This window comes from Falco naumanni, chromosome 4 (assembly GCF_017639655.2).
Source record: "Falco naumanni isolate bFalNau1 chromosome 4, bFalNau1.pat, whole genome shotgun sequence".
In the NCBI taxonomy this organism is placed as follows: domain Eukaryota; kingdom Metazoa; phylum Chordata; class Aves; order Falconiformes; family Falconidae; genus Falco; species Falco naumanni.
The window spans coordinates 66,706,819-66,723,232 of NC_054057.1; the positions used below are offsets into that span (position 1 = coordinate 66,706,819).

Here is a 16,414-nt window from a genome sequence, read left to right on the forward strand (position 1 = left end):
CGAAGGCCCGGAGCCGGGCCCCGACAATGGGGAAGGTTGCTCTTTGGTGTGGGTGATGCTGCGGGGCTGCTGCCCTTCCTCTGCCTCACCGTCTCTCTTCCCTTGCAGGACAGGTGCCTGAGGAGGAGGCAGGGCAGAACGGGCAGAGCCGTGGCAAAGGGCTGCCCAAGGCCGTGTGCATGAACGGGACGGAGACGGGACAGCTGAGCACCAAATCCAAGGCAGAGCGACGGGCGAGCGCCTCTTCCAACCCCTCCCGCAAGGCCTGCTCTGCCAGCAGCAAGATCCGCAAGCTCTCCACCTGCAAGCAGCAGTGAGGCGGGAGCCCCCACGCTCTGCACAGGTACAGGCAGCCCGGTCCCCGGGGTGGGGGGTACCCTGGGTGTCTGCCCAAGGAAGGGGGAGGGGGGGATATCTGAGCCTGCCCCAACGGTGGGCGGCAGGAGGGAGCTAGAAGGGGTGTTTGGAGTCCCAGGTGTGGAGGGAGGGGGGCCGGTCCTGAGCATTCCTCTGCAGATGGCCCTGGCAGCCAGAGCCTGGATCCTCCGTGGTGTTGCGGGGGGCGCAGAGCCCAGTGGGGCCCCCCCTGTGCTCCCCCTGCCCTGCTCTGCCACCTGCCTGGCTCTGCTCTACCTGCTCCTCGTGAGCTGCTGCTGTCGTAATCCTTCCTCCCCTCCCGGGCTGCAGCCAGGCTGCATCACGACAGCCCCATCCCTGGCACCGGCATCCCCCGGCTCTGCTCCCTGCCCGGGGGGAGCACCAAGGGGGGAGCACCAAGCCTCCAGCACGCAGAGCTGGGCTGCGCCACCTCCTTACCAGAGGCGTCCTCGAGAGAGGGACCTTCCCCCCGGTCCAGGAGGTGACTGTGTCACCCCTGGCCAGGCCACAGCCGTGCCCGAGCCCCTTCCTCTGCTGGGGGATGCTGAGCACCCTCCCTGCTTCCCCCTCCTTCCGGCTCTTTCCTCCTCGGTTCCGCAGCCCCGTCCCCTTCTTCCCACCCCTCATTCATAAGTGAGCCAGCGATGACTCATGTTCAGTGCTCATCCACCCCCAGCCTCATGCTTGTGCTCGTCACCGGCGCTCTGTGGGGCTGAGGCTCTCTTATCTGTTTGGATCACGACCAGCTTTGTGGTGTGAAAAAAAGCCAGAAATAAAAGCCTGTTCCTCCCCTTGCAGCTGTCAGCCCGGCGTGCTCAGCCCCTGTGGCAGCTTTCATCTTTAATTCATGGCTGGCAGTGAGTCACCTGCATGGGGAGTTACTGTATCGGCAAGCGAATGCCTCGGATCTGGGGCTCCCCGGGGATCTGCTGCTCCTCTCGCCCCTTCCCACCGGGGTACCCGGCCTGGGGGCTCCCCGGCAGCTGCCCAGCGGCTTTGGGAAGGGGAAGGGCCCTGCAGGCTGCCTGAGCCTGGGGGCTGTCGCTGCCTCCGCTCCCCCAGCCCTCCCATGGGCGTTGCAAGGGCAGCCAGGCTGGGATCACCCACCAGTGATCCCAGCACCTTAGAGCCTTCGAAAGAAAAAAAAAAAAAAAAAAAATCACGCAAGCTCCCTCCTGCTGCCTTTTCCCCTGGGGGTTTTGCTTCCCGGCTGCAGGGGCAGGTCGGGGGCTGCAAGCACACCCACCCCACCCGGGGGCAGAGCAGGGACCCCCGCCCCCTCGCTCCCATCCGCATGGCGCTGTCAGGAGGGAGACCTGGAGCAGGATGCGACCTGCCCGTGGGCACACCGGGGGGCTGGAGCAGAGCAAGGGGGGGGGGGGGGCTTGTGCCCCGCTCCCCACCCCCCCCCCCCCGGTTCAGCCCTCACCCCGCCACCTCTCTGTTCTCCCGCAAGCAGCATCCCAGGGCCCAGGCCAGCCTGCATCCCCCATCCTTGCCCCATCTCTGCATCTCTCCTGGGAGTGGACTGTGCTTGCGATCCAAAAAGAATCCAGAGGAAACCAACCAAGGAAACAGCCCCCCACCCTCCCTGCGGCCCCCCGCTCCGGCCAGCGCCAGGAACCAGAAGCTGATGGGTGGCCAGACCCCACTTACCACCTCGGAAGATGAAATCTCCGGCTGTGAAGATGCTGCCCCTCCTCCCCAATCACTCTTTGCCAATCAAGACACTGATTCTCTTTTTAATTTCGCGATGGGAAGGGTGGGATGAGGGGGCCGGGGGGCGGTGGGACCCCCGCCCCTCTCCCTGCTGGGCCCAGCTGTGCCCACCCTGGCTGTGTAGAAGTCGTGCAAAGCCATTGCCGTGCACTTTATGTTTTAGACTACTGTTATATATTATATATTTTCCTCCTTTTTTTTTTTGTTTTGTTTATATTTGCGGTATATTTAGAGATTTCTACACATTGTGATGTGTTTAAAATAAACCAGATGAGGAAAAAAAAACAGGTATTAAGACAAAGCAAAACTCTATTAAACCTGCATGCTGTAAAAGGGCTCGGAAAAGGGAATGGGTGCGTTCGTCGTCTTTTTTTTCTCTCTTTTTTTTTTTTTTTTTTTTTTTAAAGAGAAAAAAAATAAACTGAAAACAGCGAGGTGGGTTTCATGTCCTTCCTCCTGCAGCAAGCGGGATGGGGGCGGGGGGGCACGGCCAGCCTCTCTCCCTGGGGGGCTGTGCTTCTTTTGGGTGGGTGCGGGGCCCCCCCAAGCAGGATAGGACCCCATCTCCAGGGGGTGGAAGGTAAGAAGCAAGTTCAGAAAAGTCACAGTTGTTTGGGTTTTGGGGTTTTTTTGGTCTTTTTTTTTTATAGACTTAAAAATGCTGAGTTGTAGATCCAGTTAGCGCTTTGGACAGAGACTTTGCGGAGGGAAGGAGCGACCCAGCCTCTTTACTCGCATGCAACTGGGATGCCGTGGAGGGGTGTGGGGGGCCCTTGCTGAGCCCTGCCTGCCCCCTCCTGCCCACCCCACTGCCGAGTCTCCCAGGTACCACATCTTCGGTTTGGGGGGGGGGGGGGGGGGGGGGGGGCCACATTTTTTTTTTCTCCTTTTTCTCCCCCCGTCCTTTGAAACTCACATAAAAACCCACTAAAAAGCAAACCCCTCCCCCAGAGCAGCAGCAGCCACCTCTGTAAAAAATCAGTAAATATCCTCTGAACACCTCGAGCCCAGCACTGAGCTCCCAGGAAGGGCAGGGGGGTGCGGAGGACTCGGGGGGGGGATGGGGGGGGGGGAGGCCCAACCCCAGGGTCTGCTCTCGCCCTGTACACATGGGCAGAGGGGCCAATGCCAGGGGCAGGTGACAGGCAGCCCCCCCTCCTACTGGGGGTATTTACAGAGGGGGCCCGGGGCTGGTCCTGCTTCCCCAGCCCTAGGGATCCTGCTGCAGCTGCACCCCCGGGGGTGATGCCCGAGCCCCTCGAGCATCCTCCTGCCCCAGCACGGTGCCCCTAGGCCCCCCCACTTCCAGTTTAGATCCCAGGCTCCCTGTAGAACTGGGAGGGGGTTCATGGGCTTGAGGAGGCAACTGTCCCCCTCATCAAACAACTGTCCCCCCTGGCAGGGCAGCACCGCAGCATTCCCCAGCCGGCCAGGGGATGCCGAGCTCTGGCCCCTTCCTCACAAGGATGTTCCCAGCTGCACAGGAGGCATTATTGCTTGTAAAACACCAGCGAGAGGGGGGAGAGCGTATCTGCTACACAGCTCTGCCGTGAGGTAAGGATTAGGCCTCAGCTGGGTTTGGGGGTTTATTACCCAAGTCCCTCGTCGCTGACCTCCCGGCCAACGCTCTGCTCCACCTCTGCACCCTGACCCCCGGGGCACCCCCAGCCCGGGCCCTCTGCCGCTGCCTGGCACCTCGGCACCTCGCTCCCAGGAGCGAGGGGGCTCGGCCACCCCACGCTACCGGACCCCCACGGTGTGGGGGGGTACGGCCAGGGGACCCCAGGCGCCCTCCTGGCCTTCCCGTGCCAGGGTGACGCTTCCCGCAGCACCCCAGGCTGGTCCCCACGCTGGCAGCAGGAGGGGATGGAGCCCCGAACCCCGGTGGGGGCTGTCCCCCCCTGTGCCGGGGTGTCTCCCCCTCGTGCTGGGCCTAGACAGGGCTGTGGTCAGGGGGGGCATCGCTGGCCGCCACGGCCACCACGCACTCGGTGCTGTCTCCTGCCTTCCTCAAGTGCCCATAGAGCCGCTCCTCGAGGCCGCCGGCGATCTTGTCCATCAGCTCCGAGCCGGAGCCCAGCCCCAGGCACCTCCCGGGGCCAGGGCAGTCATCGTCCCTGGGGGGCTCGGAGCCAGCCTTGGGCTCAGGGACCACCTCTCCGGGCTCCTCCACGATCACCTGGATCTCGGGGTCGGGCAGTGCTGGGGCAGGGGGGACCCCGTCAGCCGCCTCCGCCGCCTCCTCGTCGCCAGCGCTGACGATGCGGGGCAGGGGGCTGTGGAAGCGGGCATCCAGGGGGTAGTTGGCGCTGTCCCCACGGCGCAGGGGCGTGCGGTGCCGCTCCAGCGCGGGGTAGCGCACGCCGGGGTCGCTGTACTGCTTGGTGTGCTGCCACTGCTTGCGGAGGTGGGTGCGGGAGCGGTGCTTCCCCCGCAGCGGGGACTCGTCGAACTGGGGGTCGTGGCGCACAAAGGCGTTGAACAGGGCGTCTGTCTTCTCGTCGATGCTGTAGTCCCGCCGGGGCAGCGCATCCCGCCCTGGGAACATCTGCCCGTAGGGGGACCAGGCCAGGGGGCTGTGGGGACGGGGGGGGTCCCCCACCCGCTGCGCCCCAGGCCGTGCTCCCCTCCTCCTCCTCCTCCTCCTCCTCCTCTTCCTCCTCCGCCTCCAGCTCCCGGCCCTCGAAGCTCTCAAAGATGGTACCTTTCCGCCCTGCGCTGGTGAAGCAAATGCGCTTCTCGGAGGCCGTCTGGTCCTTGGGGGGCCCCTCCTCGCCCCCCCGGCTGGGCGCCTCGATGGAGGCGTAGCCACTGTCCATCTGCAGCAGCTTGCGCGTGCCAGGCTCCGACTCCTCCACCTTGGGCCGACCCCAGAGCTTCTCCTCGGGGCCTTCGGCCTCATCCAGGGAGGAGGAGGGGCAGGGGGGCATGCCACCAGCAGAGGAGATGCTGTCCCCGCCGTCACTGCGCACAGAGTCCTGGTCGTTGCTCCGCTCCGAGGAGGCGTACAGCTCCAGCGAGGCACGCAGGCTCCAGATGTCATGGTAGGCGCTGGGCTGCTCCAGGCCACCAGCCTCGCTGGGGCTGCCCGTGCCCCCCTCGCCCGGCTCTAGCCTGCGGGCACCACCCCCAGCATCACGGCAGGGCCGGGATGGACCCGGCGAGCAGCAGGCAGGGGCAACACCAGCCCGGCAACCACAGGCGTCGCAGCGGTGCTGTGGTGCCACACGGTTCCCCCATGCTGTCCCCAGCACCCTGCCCATGCACCGATCCACCCTCCCCATCGCCGGCTTCCCCTGGACCCTCACCCCACACCCTGCTGCCCCCCGGCCGCCCCACCAAAGCTGCACGAAGGCTGGAGCCCCCCACGCATGGGGGCAGCATGGGGTCCCTTGGTGCCTTCCCAGAGCCCGGCTCGCCCATCCCCATCCCCTCTATCTACTGAAAAATACCTGCCGAGAGAGGGTGGGGGGCTGGTGGGGGAGGGCAGGAAAGGGCCGCCCGCGGGGTGGAAGGCCACATCATCCGTGTGGGCGATGTACTGGATGATGTCTGTCTGGTGAGGGTCCCAGTCCTCCTGGTCCATGCTCTCGCTGGCCGCCCGCTGCCGCTGGAACTGCCGCCGTTTGGGGGACCCTGGAGGGGGCACAGGGCAGGGCTGGGGGAGACAGTCCTGTCTTGGGGCACAGCAACCCCCCTGCCCACACACGGCTCCACCCTGCCGGGCACAGCCCCGCGAGGCTGTGCCCCCCGCTGCCCCCCACCTCTCGTGTCCAGGCTGGACGCTCGCTGGGTGCTCTCCAGCTTCCACTTCTTGATCTTGAAGTAGGGGCTGGCCCCGTCCAGGCTGGCATGGCGGCGCAGGCGGGTGAAGAACTGCAGGACGGTGCCCTGTGCAGGGGCTGGGGGGGGCTCCCCGGGGCCAGCACCGCCCCCCGCAGCCACCTTCCCGCTCCTGGGTGCTGCTGCGAACTGGGGGGGTAGGGGGGAAGGGGGGAGGGGGACATGAGTGCTCGCTCAGCTCCAGGCAAAGGCCCCCCCCCAGCCCCAGCTCGGTTCCTTTGTCACTGCCGAGCTCAGCTGCAGCAGATGCACAAACGTCCCCTGGGGCCGGGGCTGGGGGGAGGGGGGAGTAGGGCCCGTTTCTAGCTGGATGCCCACATCTCTCCCCAGAGAGCAGGGGGGGCAGGAAGCCCCCCGGGGCCTGGGGCCGGCCGTGTGCTGGGGGATGGGCCAGGGACAGGATCCCTGGGGCTGCCAAGGCTGGAGAGCCCCTTCCCCTGCCCGGTCCTGGCCGCTCGCCCCCGCACTCACCAAAGGGCCCTCCCCGGAGTCGGAGGAGGCGGACGGGCTGGCCTCGGTGAAGCTGGTGTCCACGGTGGAGTTGTAGGTGTCCCCGGGCAGGGCAGAGCTGGGGCACACGGCATGGCTGGGCAGCGCCGGCTGGGGCAGGGCCCCTGTGGGGGGCTGCAAGGCAGAGTGTGCTCAGGGGGCTGTGCATGAGGGTCAGGGACCGGGAGGGGGCCCCTGCACCCCAGGGCCTCCCATCCCCGCATCCAGCAATGCCCTGAGACTCCCACCCCGGGTCCAGCATTGCCTCCTTGGGGTGCTGCAGGACACCTGGACCCCTGTCCCCACTGTGTCGTGTCCCACCACGTCCCCCTTGGGGTGCTGATGGCTCACCTGGAAGATGGCAAGGCCGGGCTTGGGGGGGGGCAGGCGGGGGGTCATGGCCAGGCTGTTCTCGCTGGACTCGCACTCGTGGATGGTGACAATCTTGAGGGCAGGTGGCGGGAGGTGCAAGTGGGTCAGGCGGGCGTTCTTCAGGTGGTGGAAGTCCCCCTCTGTCAGCGTGTACCTGCAGGGCACACCGGGTTAGGAGTGGCGTCCCTAGCCCACCCAGCCCACCCCCCCAGCCCAGCGTTTCACCTCCTCCCCTTCTCCTGGGTCTTCTTGCCCTGGTCAAAGAGAGTGGCCTCGTTGAAGGAGACACGGCGGGCAGTGGAGGAGCTGGAGGACAGAAACCGCTCGCTCTCCACATCCCGGTAGCTGGAGGATGACAGGCAGTCGGGTTCCTCCACTTTGATGGTGATATCTGTAGAGAAAGGGGGTCAGCAACCAGGGTCCCCCCTGCCGTGGCGCATGCCAGCTTCCCCTGCTGAGGCCTGGCAAACTTGCTGCACCCAGGGCCTCAATGCCAGCCCGGTGGTCCCTGCTCCTGGCCACCAGTCCCAGGCAGGCCACCACTGGGATGGACGATGGGGAGTGCAGGGTGTGCATGACCATCCCTGCCCCAGGGCTGGGCAATGCACCCAGGAGAGGGACAGTCCAGGAGCTGCTTTCCCCCCCACCGGGGAGCTGGGGGCGCTGCTGGGGGTGCAACTGGTGTTACTGGTGGGCAATCGCTCGCAGGTCACCATGGCACCCCTGGCCCCGCCGTGGCACTCACCCTGGGCTGGCTGTGAGTCGTCCAGGTAGGTGGTGGTAGTTTTCTCAGGGTCATCACTGGCTCTGTGGGGGAAGGAGGGTCAGCGGTGCCCCATGCCAGCCCCCTGACCCCTTTAGCAGTGCCACATACCCCAGGGACAGCCGCAATGCCTGTCCCCGCAGCCCATCCCCACCTGGAGTGCCGGCGGTTGGCCTCGCAGCACCGGCGGCAGATGATCAGGATGCCAGAGAGCAGGACCAGGGTGCCCCCGATGAAGATGGAGAGCAGGGCAAGGAGCAGCACGTAGCCATCCTGGGGGGAACCCTCGCCAGGCACCGCCTGCGCAGGACGTCAGGGGCCGAATTGCTGGGGATGCACTGGAGGAGGGGACATGGCCCAGCCCCAAATCCTGCCCCACTGGGGTGCCAGAGCAGCCCCCTCCTGCGCTGAGGCTGATGCTGAGCGCTGCTCCCCAGAGATGCTCGCGCTCCCCCGCCACCCCCAGGCCTGCTGCCGGCTCCAGGGACCTGCCTTCACCAAGGCAACCGCAGCCAGCGGGGGCAGAGCCGTCAGCGGCCCCCGCACCAAGCAGGAGTGGGGATGGGGACAGGACCCCAGCCCTGCCCCAGCATGGGTGTCTTGGTCACACCCCTGGGCTATGGGAGAGAGGCTGACCTGGTGGCAGCACCCAGGCTCCCCTGAACCCCCAGCACCCGGAGTGTTTCAGGGGGTTGCAGAGGACACAAAGGGGTGTCACCCACCCCCAGGATGGGTGGAACAAGGTGAGCGACAACGGGGCTGGGTGGCTGCTGCCATCCCCACTCGGGTGCAGACACCAGCCTCACAGCGGCCACGCAGACCCCACACCTCCCAGGCACTGCCCCACATCAGGACACTCATCCCCACCCTCCCCTGGGACCCCGAGGATGGCAGCATGGGCAGGGGCAGGCAGGGACGGGCAGGGTGGCCTCACTCACCGTGGCACTCTCCGTCGCGTTGTCCCAGGGTGTCGGGTCATCGCTCATGGTCCGTCCTGGCCCGAGCGCGTCCTGCAGTGGGGGGAGACGGTGGGAGGCACCGGGCAGGGGCGGCGGGGCCGGGCTGGGGCCAGCGGCGGCTCCTGCCCGGCCCCGGGCCCTGCCCAGCACCGCGGTGCGGAGCTGCCGGGAGGGACAGAGAGGGAGGGACTGGGATGGATAGATGGAGGGAGGGATGGAGGGAGGGACCGGGATGAAGGGATGGAGGGAGGGTGTGGTCAGGAGGGAGGATGGAGGCGCGGAGAGAGGGAGGGAGGGAGGGTGCGGCCGGGAGGGATGGAGAGGCAGGGATGGAGAGGCAGGGATGGAGAGGCAGGGATGGAGAGGCAGGGATGGAGAGGCAGGGATGGAGAGGCAGGGATGGAGAGGCAGGGATGGAGAGAAGGAGGCAGGAGCACTGCCCCTGCCCGAGGAGCCCCCAGGCACTACTCCCACGCCACACTCACGCCTGGAGCACAGACCCTGTCCCCGTGGAGCCCCATGCCAGGGTGGAGAGATGCTGCGCCCCCCGTGCCAGGCTGGGAACCACAGCACCCAAGTGCTGGTCAGTCCTGATGGCCAGAGCTGCCCCGGGGTGGGGCTGATCCTGCCCCAGGGTCCCACCCGGGGTGGCTCGCAGGGAAGGGGATGACATCACGCTGCCCCAACACTGCCGTCCCTAGGGAGCCATGGGGCCAAAGCGCAGCCCCCAGCACCCAGGCACCACTGCTGGAGGGGATGAGACTGCCAGGGGTCTGGGGGTGCCCGAGGGCCCCTCAGCAGGGAAGGGCAGCAGATGGCTGCCCCACACAGTGTGTGAACAGAGCTGGCGTGGGTGTCACTGGAGCGTGACGGGTGACGCTTCTGAGTCAGCCCAGCAGTGGCTCCGTCACTGGACTGTCACCATGCAGGAAGGGGACGGGGCCGCAGAGGGGCCCACGGGTGATGGAGAAGGGCCAAGCACCTGAGGAGTGAGAGCCACCAGAGCCAGGGGACACAGGGCTCCACGTCCCTGCCACAGCATAAACCCTGCGGCCTTTGGGCATCTGGCCGAGAGCTCCTCGCCCTTCCGTGCTGCCAGCACGGGCCCGGGGGGGAAGGGGTCTTCCCTGGGGTCTGCCAAGCTCCAGCTCCCACTGTGGGCCTGTGCGTCCCCATCCGCGTGTCCTGGGCTGCTGGGGTGGACGATGCTGGTGGCAGGGGAGCCCCCTGGAGCAGCAGGCAGGGGTGGGCGTTGTGCCGGCTAGGGTGCTCAGAAACTGCCCAAAATCAGATCAGTGAAAAACATGAATGGAGCCCGTGGCTGGGTGGGAAAAGCCGCTTGCAGGGACAGCGCAGGGGGTGACAGTGTCACAGCTGGCAGCGACAGCCGGTGACAGCTGTGCTGCACGGGGCTGGGGGCAGCCCTGCCACAGCTCCGGGTGCCAACTCCTCCGGGGGATGTCGGGGTGCCAGGCACCACCTGGGGCAGAAACCCCTCACCTGCACCGGCCCTGGGGCATCTCTGAGCTGCCGGGGCAAGTGGGGCAGCGTGACGTGACCCTCAGGGGCAGGAGAAGGGGGTCCCTGCTCCAGCCACCAGCTGTGCTGGGGGGCACCCCAGGCCTGGCATGGGGGACCCCGGGGTGGGCGGGCTGCGGCTCCATGCGGGATGGGTGCCCCTGGGTGGGATCCCTGCGGGGCACCCTCTGGCCAGAGGCGGGGGCGCGGGGGGCCGGGGTGAGCAGGAAGAATGTCCCTCCTGTTCCCCATCATGGAGGAATCCCGTCTCCATGGCGACCCGGCGGGAACAGGACGGCCATTGTCTAGAGGAGGGGGCCGGTCCCCGCGGTCCCCGGGCTGTCCCCCCACGGCGGGGACACGGGGCCGCCGCCGGTGCCCAGGGCGGGGGCCGCGGGACCGGGGGACACCGGTGCTGCCGCGGTCCCGGACGTGGGAGCCGGTAGGATGGGACGGAGGGGATCGGGGCGGGTCTGCTCCCCACGCGTGTGCGCGCCCCGCGGGGCCCGGCCGGGGCTGAGCTGGGGGCGGGGGGACCCGCTCTGCTCCCCCCGGGTGCAACGCACCCCCGGCCCCGGGCCGGTGACGGGGGATGCGGGCAGGGATGCGGGAGGGAGGCAGGGATGCAGGCAGGGATGCAGGCAGGGATGCAGGCAGGGATGCAGGCAGGGATGCAGGCAGGGACGGAGGCTGTGGGGCAGGGCTGATGGGAGGGGGGCGCAGGCAGAGCTGTGGGGCGGAGATGCAGGCAGGGATGCGGGCAGGATGCGGGTAGGGATGCGGGAGCCCCCGGGACCTCCCCGCGCGGTGAGGCGTGATGAGCTTCCCTCGGCCGGCCCGGCCCTGACTGTCGCGATAGGGGCTGTCGCGAGGCGGCGGGGCTAGACACTCACCTACAACTGGGACCGGGGCTCCATCGCCGCCGCTGCGCTCGGTGCGGCGGGGCGGCCCCGGGATTTATGAATGAACCGGAGCCGCCCCCGCGCGGCGCGGGCGTCACGTGGGGACAGGGGCTGCCCCGAGCCCTGCCTGCCCCCCAGCTCTGCCTGCCCCACCGCCCGGGCTGCCCCCCAGCTCTGCCTGCCCCACACCCCTGCCTGCCCCCCAGCTCTGCCTGCCCCACCGCCCGGGCTGCACCGAGCCCTGCCTGCCCCACACCCCTGCCTGCCCCACCGCCCGGGCTGCCCCACACTGCCTGCCTCACCACCCAGCCTGCCCCACACCGCCTGGCTTGCCCCCCAGCTCTGCCTGCCCCACACTGCCTGCCCCATGACACCCCTGCTTACCTCCCTGCCCGGCCTCCCCCCAGCCCTGCCTGCCCTAAAACACCCCTGCCTGCCCTCCAGCTCTGCCTGCCCCACACCACCTGCCTGTCCCTCAGTCCAGCTTGCCCCCAGCCCAATCTGCCCCACTGCCCTGCCTGCCCTCCAGCCCTGCCTGCCCCCCAGCTTGGCCTGCCCCACCACCCGGCCTCCCCCCAGCCCTGCCTGCCCCACAACACCCCTGCCTGCTCCACCACTCTGCCTGCCCCAAAACCTGTCTTGCCCCACCGCCCTGCCTGCCCCCCAGCCTTACCTGCCCCACCGCCCAGCCTGCCGCCCAGCACCACAGCCCTGGGCCAGCCACAGGCTAGGGCCCCCGCGGCGGGATGGGACGGGAAGGACGCAGGGCAGGAGCGGCCCTTGGAGCCGGCGGGGCACGGCCAGAGCCGGGGGGTCGCCCCCGGGGCCCCACTGCCCAGGGTGGGGGGGGGCCGGGCAGGGCCGGGGCTGTGCGGGGCCGCGGCCCCACCACCTGTCGGGGAAGACTACAATTCCCATGCGCCCCTGCGGGCCAGCCCGAAAAGTCACTTCCGGTCGGGGCGCGACGCCCCACGGGCCGTGTAGTCGCGCGGCGCGGGGCATGCCGGGAGCTGCAGTCCGCCGCCGTCCCGGCCTGCCCCGCGCCGCCCGCTCGCCCTTGCCGCCGCCATGTTCCGCGCCCGCCGCCTCCTCCCGCGGCTCTTCGCCCGCCGGGCGCTGCTGCCGCCGCCGCGCGCCCGCGGCTATGCCGAGCCTGCCGGCGGCCCGGTGCCCATGGCCTTCACCTTCGCCTCGCCCACGCAGGTAGGCCGCGGGCCCGGGCCCGGCCCCCTCGGTCGCCTGCGGCGGCCGGTGCGCGCTGCGGCGGGGCGAGGCCTGCGCTGCCGCCCCCGCGGGACGGGCTGTGCCCGGGGCCGGGCTGGGGGGCGGCGGGGCCGGCTCCCGGCGCTGGGCGCGGGCGGACGGGCCGGGACAGGAGCGGGGCCGGGCATGGCGGGGCCGCGCGGTGTCCCCGCCGCTCTGCCCGGCCCGGCCTTGCCCCGAGCTCAGCCCCGGGGCCGCCGCGCCGCCCCTCCCGGCCCGCTGCCGCTCTCCCCCGCCGCCCTGCGGGCGCCCCGCTCCCGCTGCAGCGCTGCCGAGGCCCGCGGGGTGACGTTCTTGCTCTTCCCGCCCGGCCCTGCTGCTGCAGCCACCGGCTGCCGGCGCTGCCGCCCCGGGGCGGTGTCCTGGCCCCGCTCCCGGCGGCGGGGCACGGCCCTCGCCCGCCCCCGAGGTGCCCGCCGCTTTCCTGGGGCAGGGCGCCGGGGACGGAGCTGCGGTGTCGCAAGGCAGGGTTTGTGCTGCATTGGCAGAGCTGTGTGGGACGCTCGCACGGAGGCTGCGGCGCTGACTCCCATCGCAGCGGTGACGGTTGGCGTCAAGGTCTCCCTACGCTCTTCTCAGGCTTCTCCCAGCTGCACCCTTTGCCTCTCGCCCACTCCCGACTTCATGTCTCCGTGTGCCGCCTCCCTGCCTCTGCCACTGCGCACCCACCTCTTGGCAGGCTGGGAGCGCTTCCCCACTCTGTTTGCCAGGACCCCTCCTCCAGAGCCCAGCCCAGCCCCGCTCCCACCCTGTGAAGGTTCAGGCTGTCCCGGTCACACCTTGCTGTGCGTTCAACGCCGTGGCCTGCCAGCTGCTGGGAGCAGGGCTGCTCCCTTGGGGTGGGAGCAAGCTGCCCGCCGCACCCCTTGGTTCTCTGGAGCCACCTCTCTTCTTGCCCTCCGTTCCTGGTGATGGACTGCTCCCATCTGCTCTCCCCGGCCAGGTGTTTTACAACGGTGCCAATGTGAAGCAGGTGGATGTGCCCACACTGACCGGCTCCTTCGGTATCTTGGCCTCTCACGTCCCCACCCTCCAGGTCCTCAAACCAGGAGTCGTGACAGTCTATGCTGAGGATGGCACGGCCACCAAGTACTTCGGTAAGGAAAGCAGGTTGGGAAGAAGGAAAGCGTGTGTGTGTGAGGTGCTCTCAGGGCTTTCACAAGGGAGACCCTGCCCATCAAAGTGTGCCCTCATGCTCTTCCAAGGATTTCTGCTTTCCCGAACTCTCAGGGGCTGCTGGAGGCTGCCCTCTGGGGAATCTGCCCTGGAAGATGGGGCTTAGCACGAGGCCCTGGTCTGGGGTCAGGTTTTCTTAGCTTTGCTCAGACTCTCTGGGAGCATCCCCTGCTTTAGCTTCCCTTTCGGTAGGAAACAAGCCTGTGCAGAACAGGAGAAATGTTCTGGGAGGGCACGAAGGTTTTGGCAAACGGATCGTGGAGGTTCCAGGGATGAGCTTGCCAGTTCTGTCCTGTGTGTTGACCCGCAGACGAGGCCCGTCTGGCAGCCCTGCCCGTGCTGCCTGACTCAACTGCCGCTGTTGTGCCTTTGCAGTGAGCAGTGGCTCAGTCACGGTCCACGCGGACTCCACCGTGCAGGTGCTGGCAGAGGAGGCGGTGACGATGGACATGCTGGATCTGGTTGTGAGTACCCGATGCCCGTGGACCAGGCCACGCTCTGCCTCCCTTGGGCAGGCCCTGGCAGCCAGGCTGCCTCCTGGAGGGGAATTTGCTGCCTGTTTTTCTCATGTGGGGTGGTTGTCTCAGGAGCTTCCTGTGGCTGCGGAAAGCATGCCCAGACCAAGGGCTTTGCCTTCACCCTGAGCTAACCCATCCCTGCTGATCGGGATCAAAGGCTCAGAGCTCCTCCACAGTGAACTGTCCAGAGGCTTTGGGGAGAGGAAGCCATGCAGTCGTTAACCCTTCCCCAGGCCACTTCCCTCGCCTCGGACAGATGCTGGTCTTGCCCCTCCCCACCCATCTTAGTCTCGGAAACAGCTTTTCCCCAGCAGTGCCTGCGGATAAGTTGTCTGCTGTGCATTAGGGGGTCTGTGGGGCCCTGTGCGCTGGGCTAACAGCTGCAGTGTGGGGAGGGAGAGGGGTGACTCAGGGGCTGTAGGACAAGCCACCTGTCCTGCGGTGGTCTCTCAATGACGCACTCCTTGTGCTCTCATGTTCAGACCGCAAAATCAAACCTGGAGAAGGCAGTTTCAGAGATGGCTGCAGCATCTGATGAAGCAGCTAAAGCAGAAGCTCAGATTAAAGTAGAAGCTAATGAAGCCCTTGTAAAAGCCCTGGAGTAATTAAGGTAAGTGTCACCTGTATCCGGGCTGAGATTCCCAGACCTGCTCTGGAGCCAAGTCCTGGCTCTGCTGCCCATCGGGAGCTTCCCCTCGCAGTGGCCAGGCCTGCTGGGCTGTGTGGGGGCGGACAAGGGTCTGTACCCGGGCTTAAGGGAGCAGTGACATGAGAGCTGTTCCTTTCTGTGGCCAGCTGTCAGCTTTGGGGGGCTCGTGGGGGACCCCTGCCCAGAGCTGCTAGATGGCAGCAGGGCCCAGTGCTGTGCCGTGACATGCCACGCTGCAGCACGGTGTAGTAGGACTCAGCTTGATGCTGGGGCAGGCTGGGAGCCTGCAGTCACTGGTGGGGCCTCGCTGCTCCCTCCAGGTCCCCACTGGGACAGGCCACGCCGGGGGCAGCTTGGGAACAGGCTGGATGCCTGGGGCCCCAGAGGGAGAGCGATGCGTGGCCTCTGCTCTGTGTACGCTCCTTCCACTCAAAACAAACAGCTTCTGTCTCAGGGGAGGCAAGGCTGGGCTGCTCGCCTCGTGGCCTCTTTTCCCTCTGCCCTGCTAAGGCTGTGCCTCGTCCTTCTTCCTGCGTGCTGGCAGTTGGGGGACTTACTGCACAGCAGTGTGTGTGCTGTGCCTGGCAGGTGAGTCACCAAAAGCCTCTCCAATGGCCTCTGCCTGGAGCAGGTACAGCAAGGCACCGGCTCCCCTGCTATCTCCCTGATCTCTGGTCCCTGTGCTCTTTGGCCCGTGAGGTCAGGTCCGAGAGAGCCGGTGGCTCTTGTTTACTCGCAGCGGTTTTAACAACCTGAGCCAGGGCCAAGCCTTCAGATCAGATTCCACCGCTCTGCTGAGCCCACCCCGAGTTAAACCCAACTCCGCTTCTGTGTGTTGCAGGAATCCCACTGTCGATGTAGAGAAACCCCAGGCTGTCCTACTTGTCCTGGCTTCCCCGATTGTACAGATGGTGCGGGACAAATGGAGGCGGAGAAAACGCTCTGATCAATTAAAAGGAAATGTAATCCCGTCTCGTAGCATGTCACCTTCTTCTGAGGCAGCAAATTGCAGCTTGTGCTGCATGGGTGGCTGCGTGCCTGGGTGCAGGCTCCTGCCCTCACGCCGGGGTCTGCTGGGGTGCAGTGGCTTGGGGAGGGTGTACCGCCAGCGCTGTTCTGGGGTTCTGCAGGGCATTCCCGTGGGAGATTCACCTACAGGAGGCTTATCAGGCAGATTTTATAACCCCCTCCCTGTGCTGTCAGCCACCTCCACCTCCAGTAATCCACCTGGAAGCAGGATTACAGCGGCGCGGGAGGCATCCACGGGGCAGCGCAGGTCTGTACCAGAGGCTTCCTGTCCCAACTCCCCCGCCCCATCCAGCGCTGGCTCTGCTCAGCCTCCCGGCTCTGTTGCTGCAGAAATTCACATCGGCTGGGCTGTTTCTTCACGGTACTTCTTGCAGCTGGACAGCAGCTGCCGGGGCTTTGACCCATTCCCCTAGTCTTGTGTTTCCACCGCGCGTGTGGCACAGTGCGGGGGAGATCTCCCCTTGCTCCTTGGAGACAGGCTTGGTGTGGAGAGGGAAGCAGATGCCATATGCGGTGGGAGTCTTTCCTGAATCCATGTGTGGTGGGGGTAGCTGATGATACTGCTCTGCTGGAGTTGCCGCTTGCCTGGGGGCTTGCTAGCCAGCAGCCCTGTCGGAGGCGGCAGCCCTGGGCTCCTCGCAGCCTGGAGGAAGCAGGAGACACTCGCCTGTGTGTCTGCAGCGAGCTCACCGGTCCCCACGCACCTCCAGGAAACGGCGGCACTGCTGGGAAGGAGTGGGCTCCAGCAAGGGGCCGGTTCTGCCTGTGCCAGACGCCTGAGGATGCGTGTCTTGCCAACGGCACCATCTGCTCCGAGGCTCCTCGCTGGGTGCCAC

At 67.0% G+C, this 16,414-nt stretch overlaps 3 protein-coding genes across 4 annotated transcripts in view; 2 read left to right on the forward strand and 1 right to left on the reverse strand.

The window, feature by feature from the left end:
- STK11 (serine/threonine kinase 11) overlaps positions 1 to 2,447 on the forward strand; it is a 48,868-nt gene extending 46,421 nt beyond the window's left edge. The window contains exons 9-10 of one of the 2 annotated variants that reach the window (XM_040590547.1): positions 109 to 343; positions 1,835 to 2,447. In XM_040590547.1, the coding sequence (XP_040446481.1) occupies positions 109 to 317 (209 nt within the window). In that variant the 3' untranslated portion in view covers positions 318 to 343; positions 1,835 to 2,447. The remainder of the gene's footprint in view (positions 1 to 108; positions 344 to 1,834) is intronic. The other variant, XM_040590546.1, reaches the window with a different exon arrangement.
- Positions 2,448 to 2,948: 501 nt separating this feature from the next.
- Positions 2,949 to 8,752, reverse strand: LOC121086616 (CACN subunit beta associated regulatory protein). The gene is given in 10 exon segments (XM_040590545.1): positions 2,949 to 4,720; positions 4,722 to 5,211; positions 5,550 to 5,733; positions 5,862 to 6,069; positions 6,412 to 6,564; positions 6,781 to 6,955; positions 7,027 to 7,192; positions 7,547 to 7,608; positions 7,719 to 7,864; positions 8,503 to 8,752. Coding segments are annotated over 10 exon segments (2,322 nt in total). The 5' UTR covers positions 8,551 to 8,752; the 3' UTR covers positions 2,949 to 4,030.
- Positions 8,753 to 10,294: 1,542 nt separating this feature from the next.
- On the forward strand, positions 10,295 to 15,520 carry ATP5F1D (ATP synthase F1 subunit delta). The gene is made up of 6 exons (XM_040590454.1): positions 10,295 to 10,483; positions 11,928 to 12,146; positions 13,150 to 13,303; positions 13,758 to 13,846; positions 14,383 to 14,510; positions 15,391 to 15,520. The coding sequence occupies exons 1-5, from the start codon at positions 10,295 to 10,297 to the stop codon at positions 14,503 to 14,505; spliced, it is 774 nt and encodes a 257-aa protein (XP_040446388.1). The 3' UTR covers positions 14,506 to 14,510; positions 15,391 to 15,520.
- Positions 15,521 to 16,414: the final 894 nt, after the last annotated feature.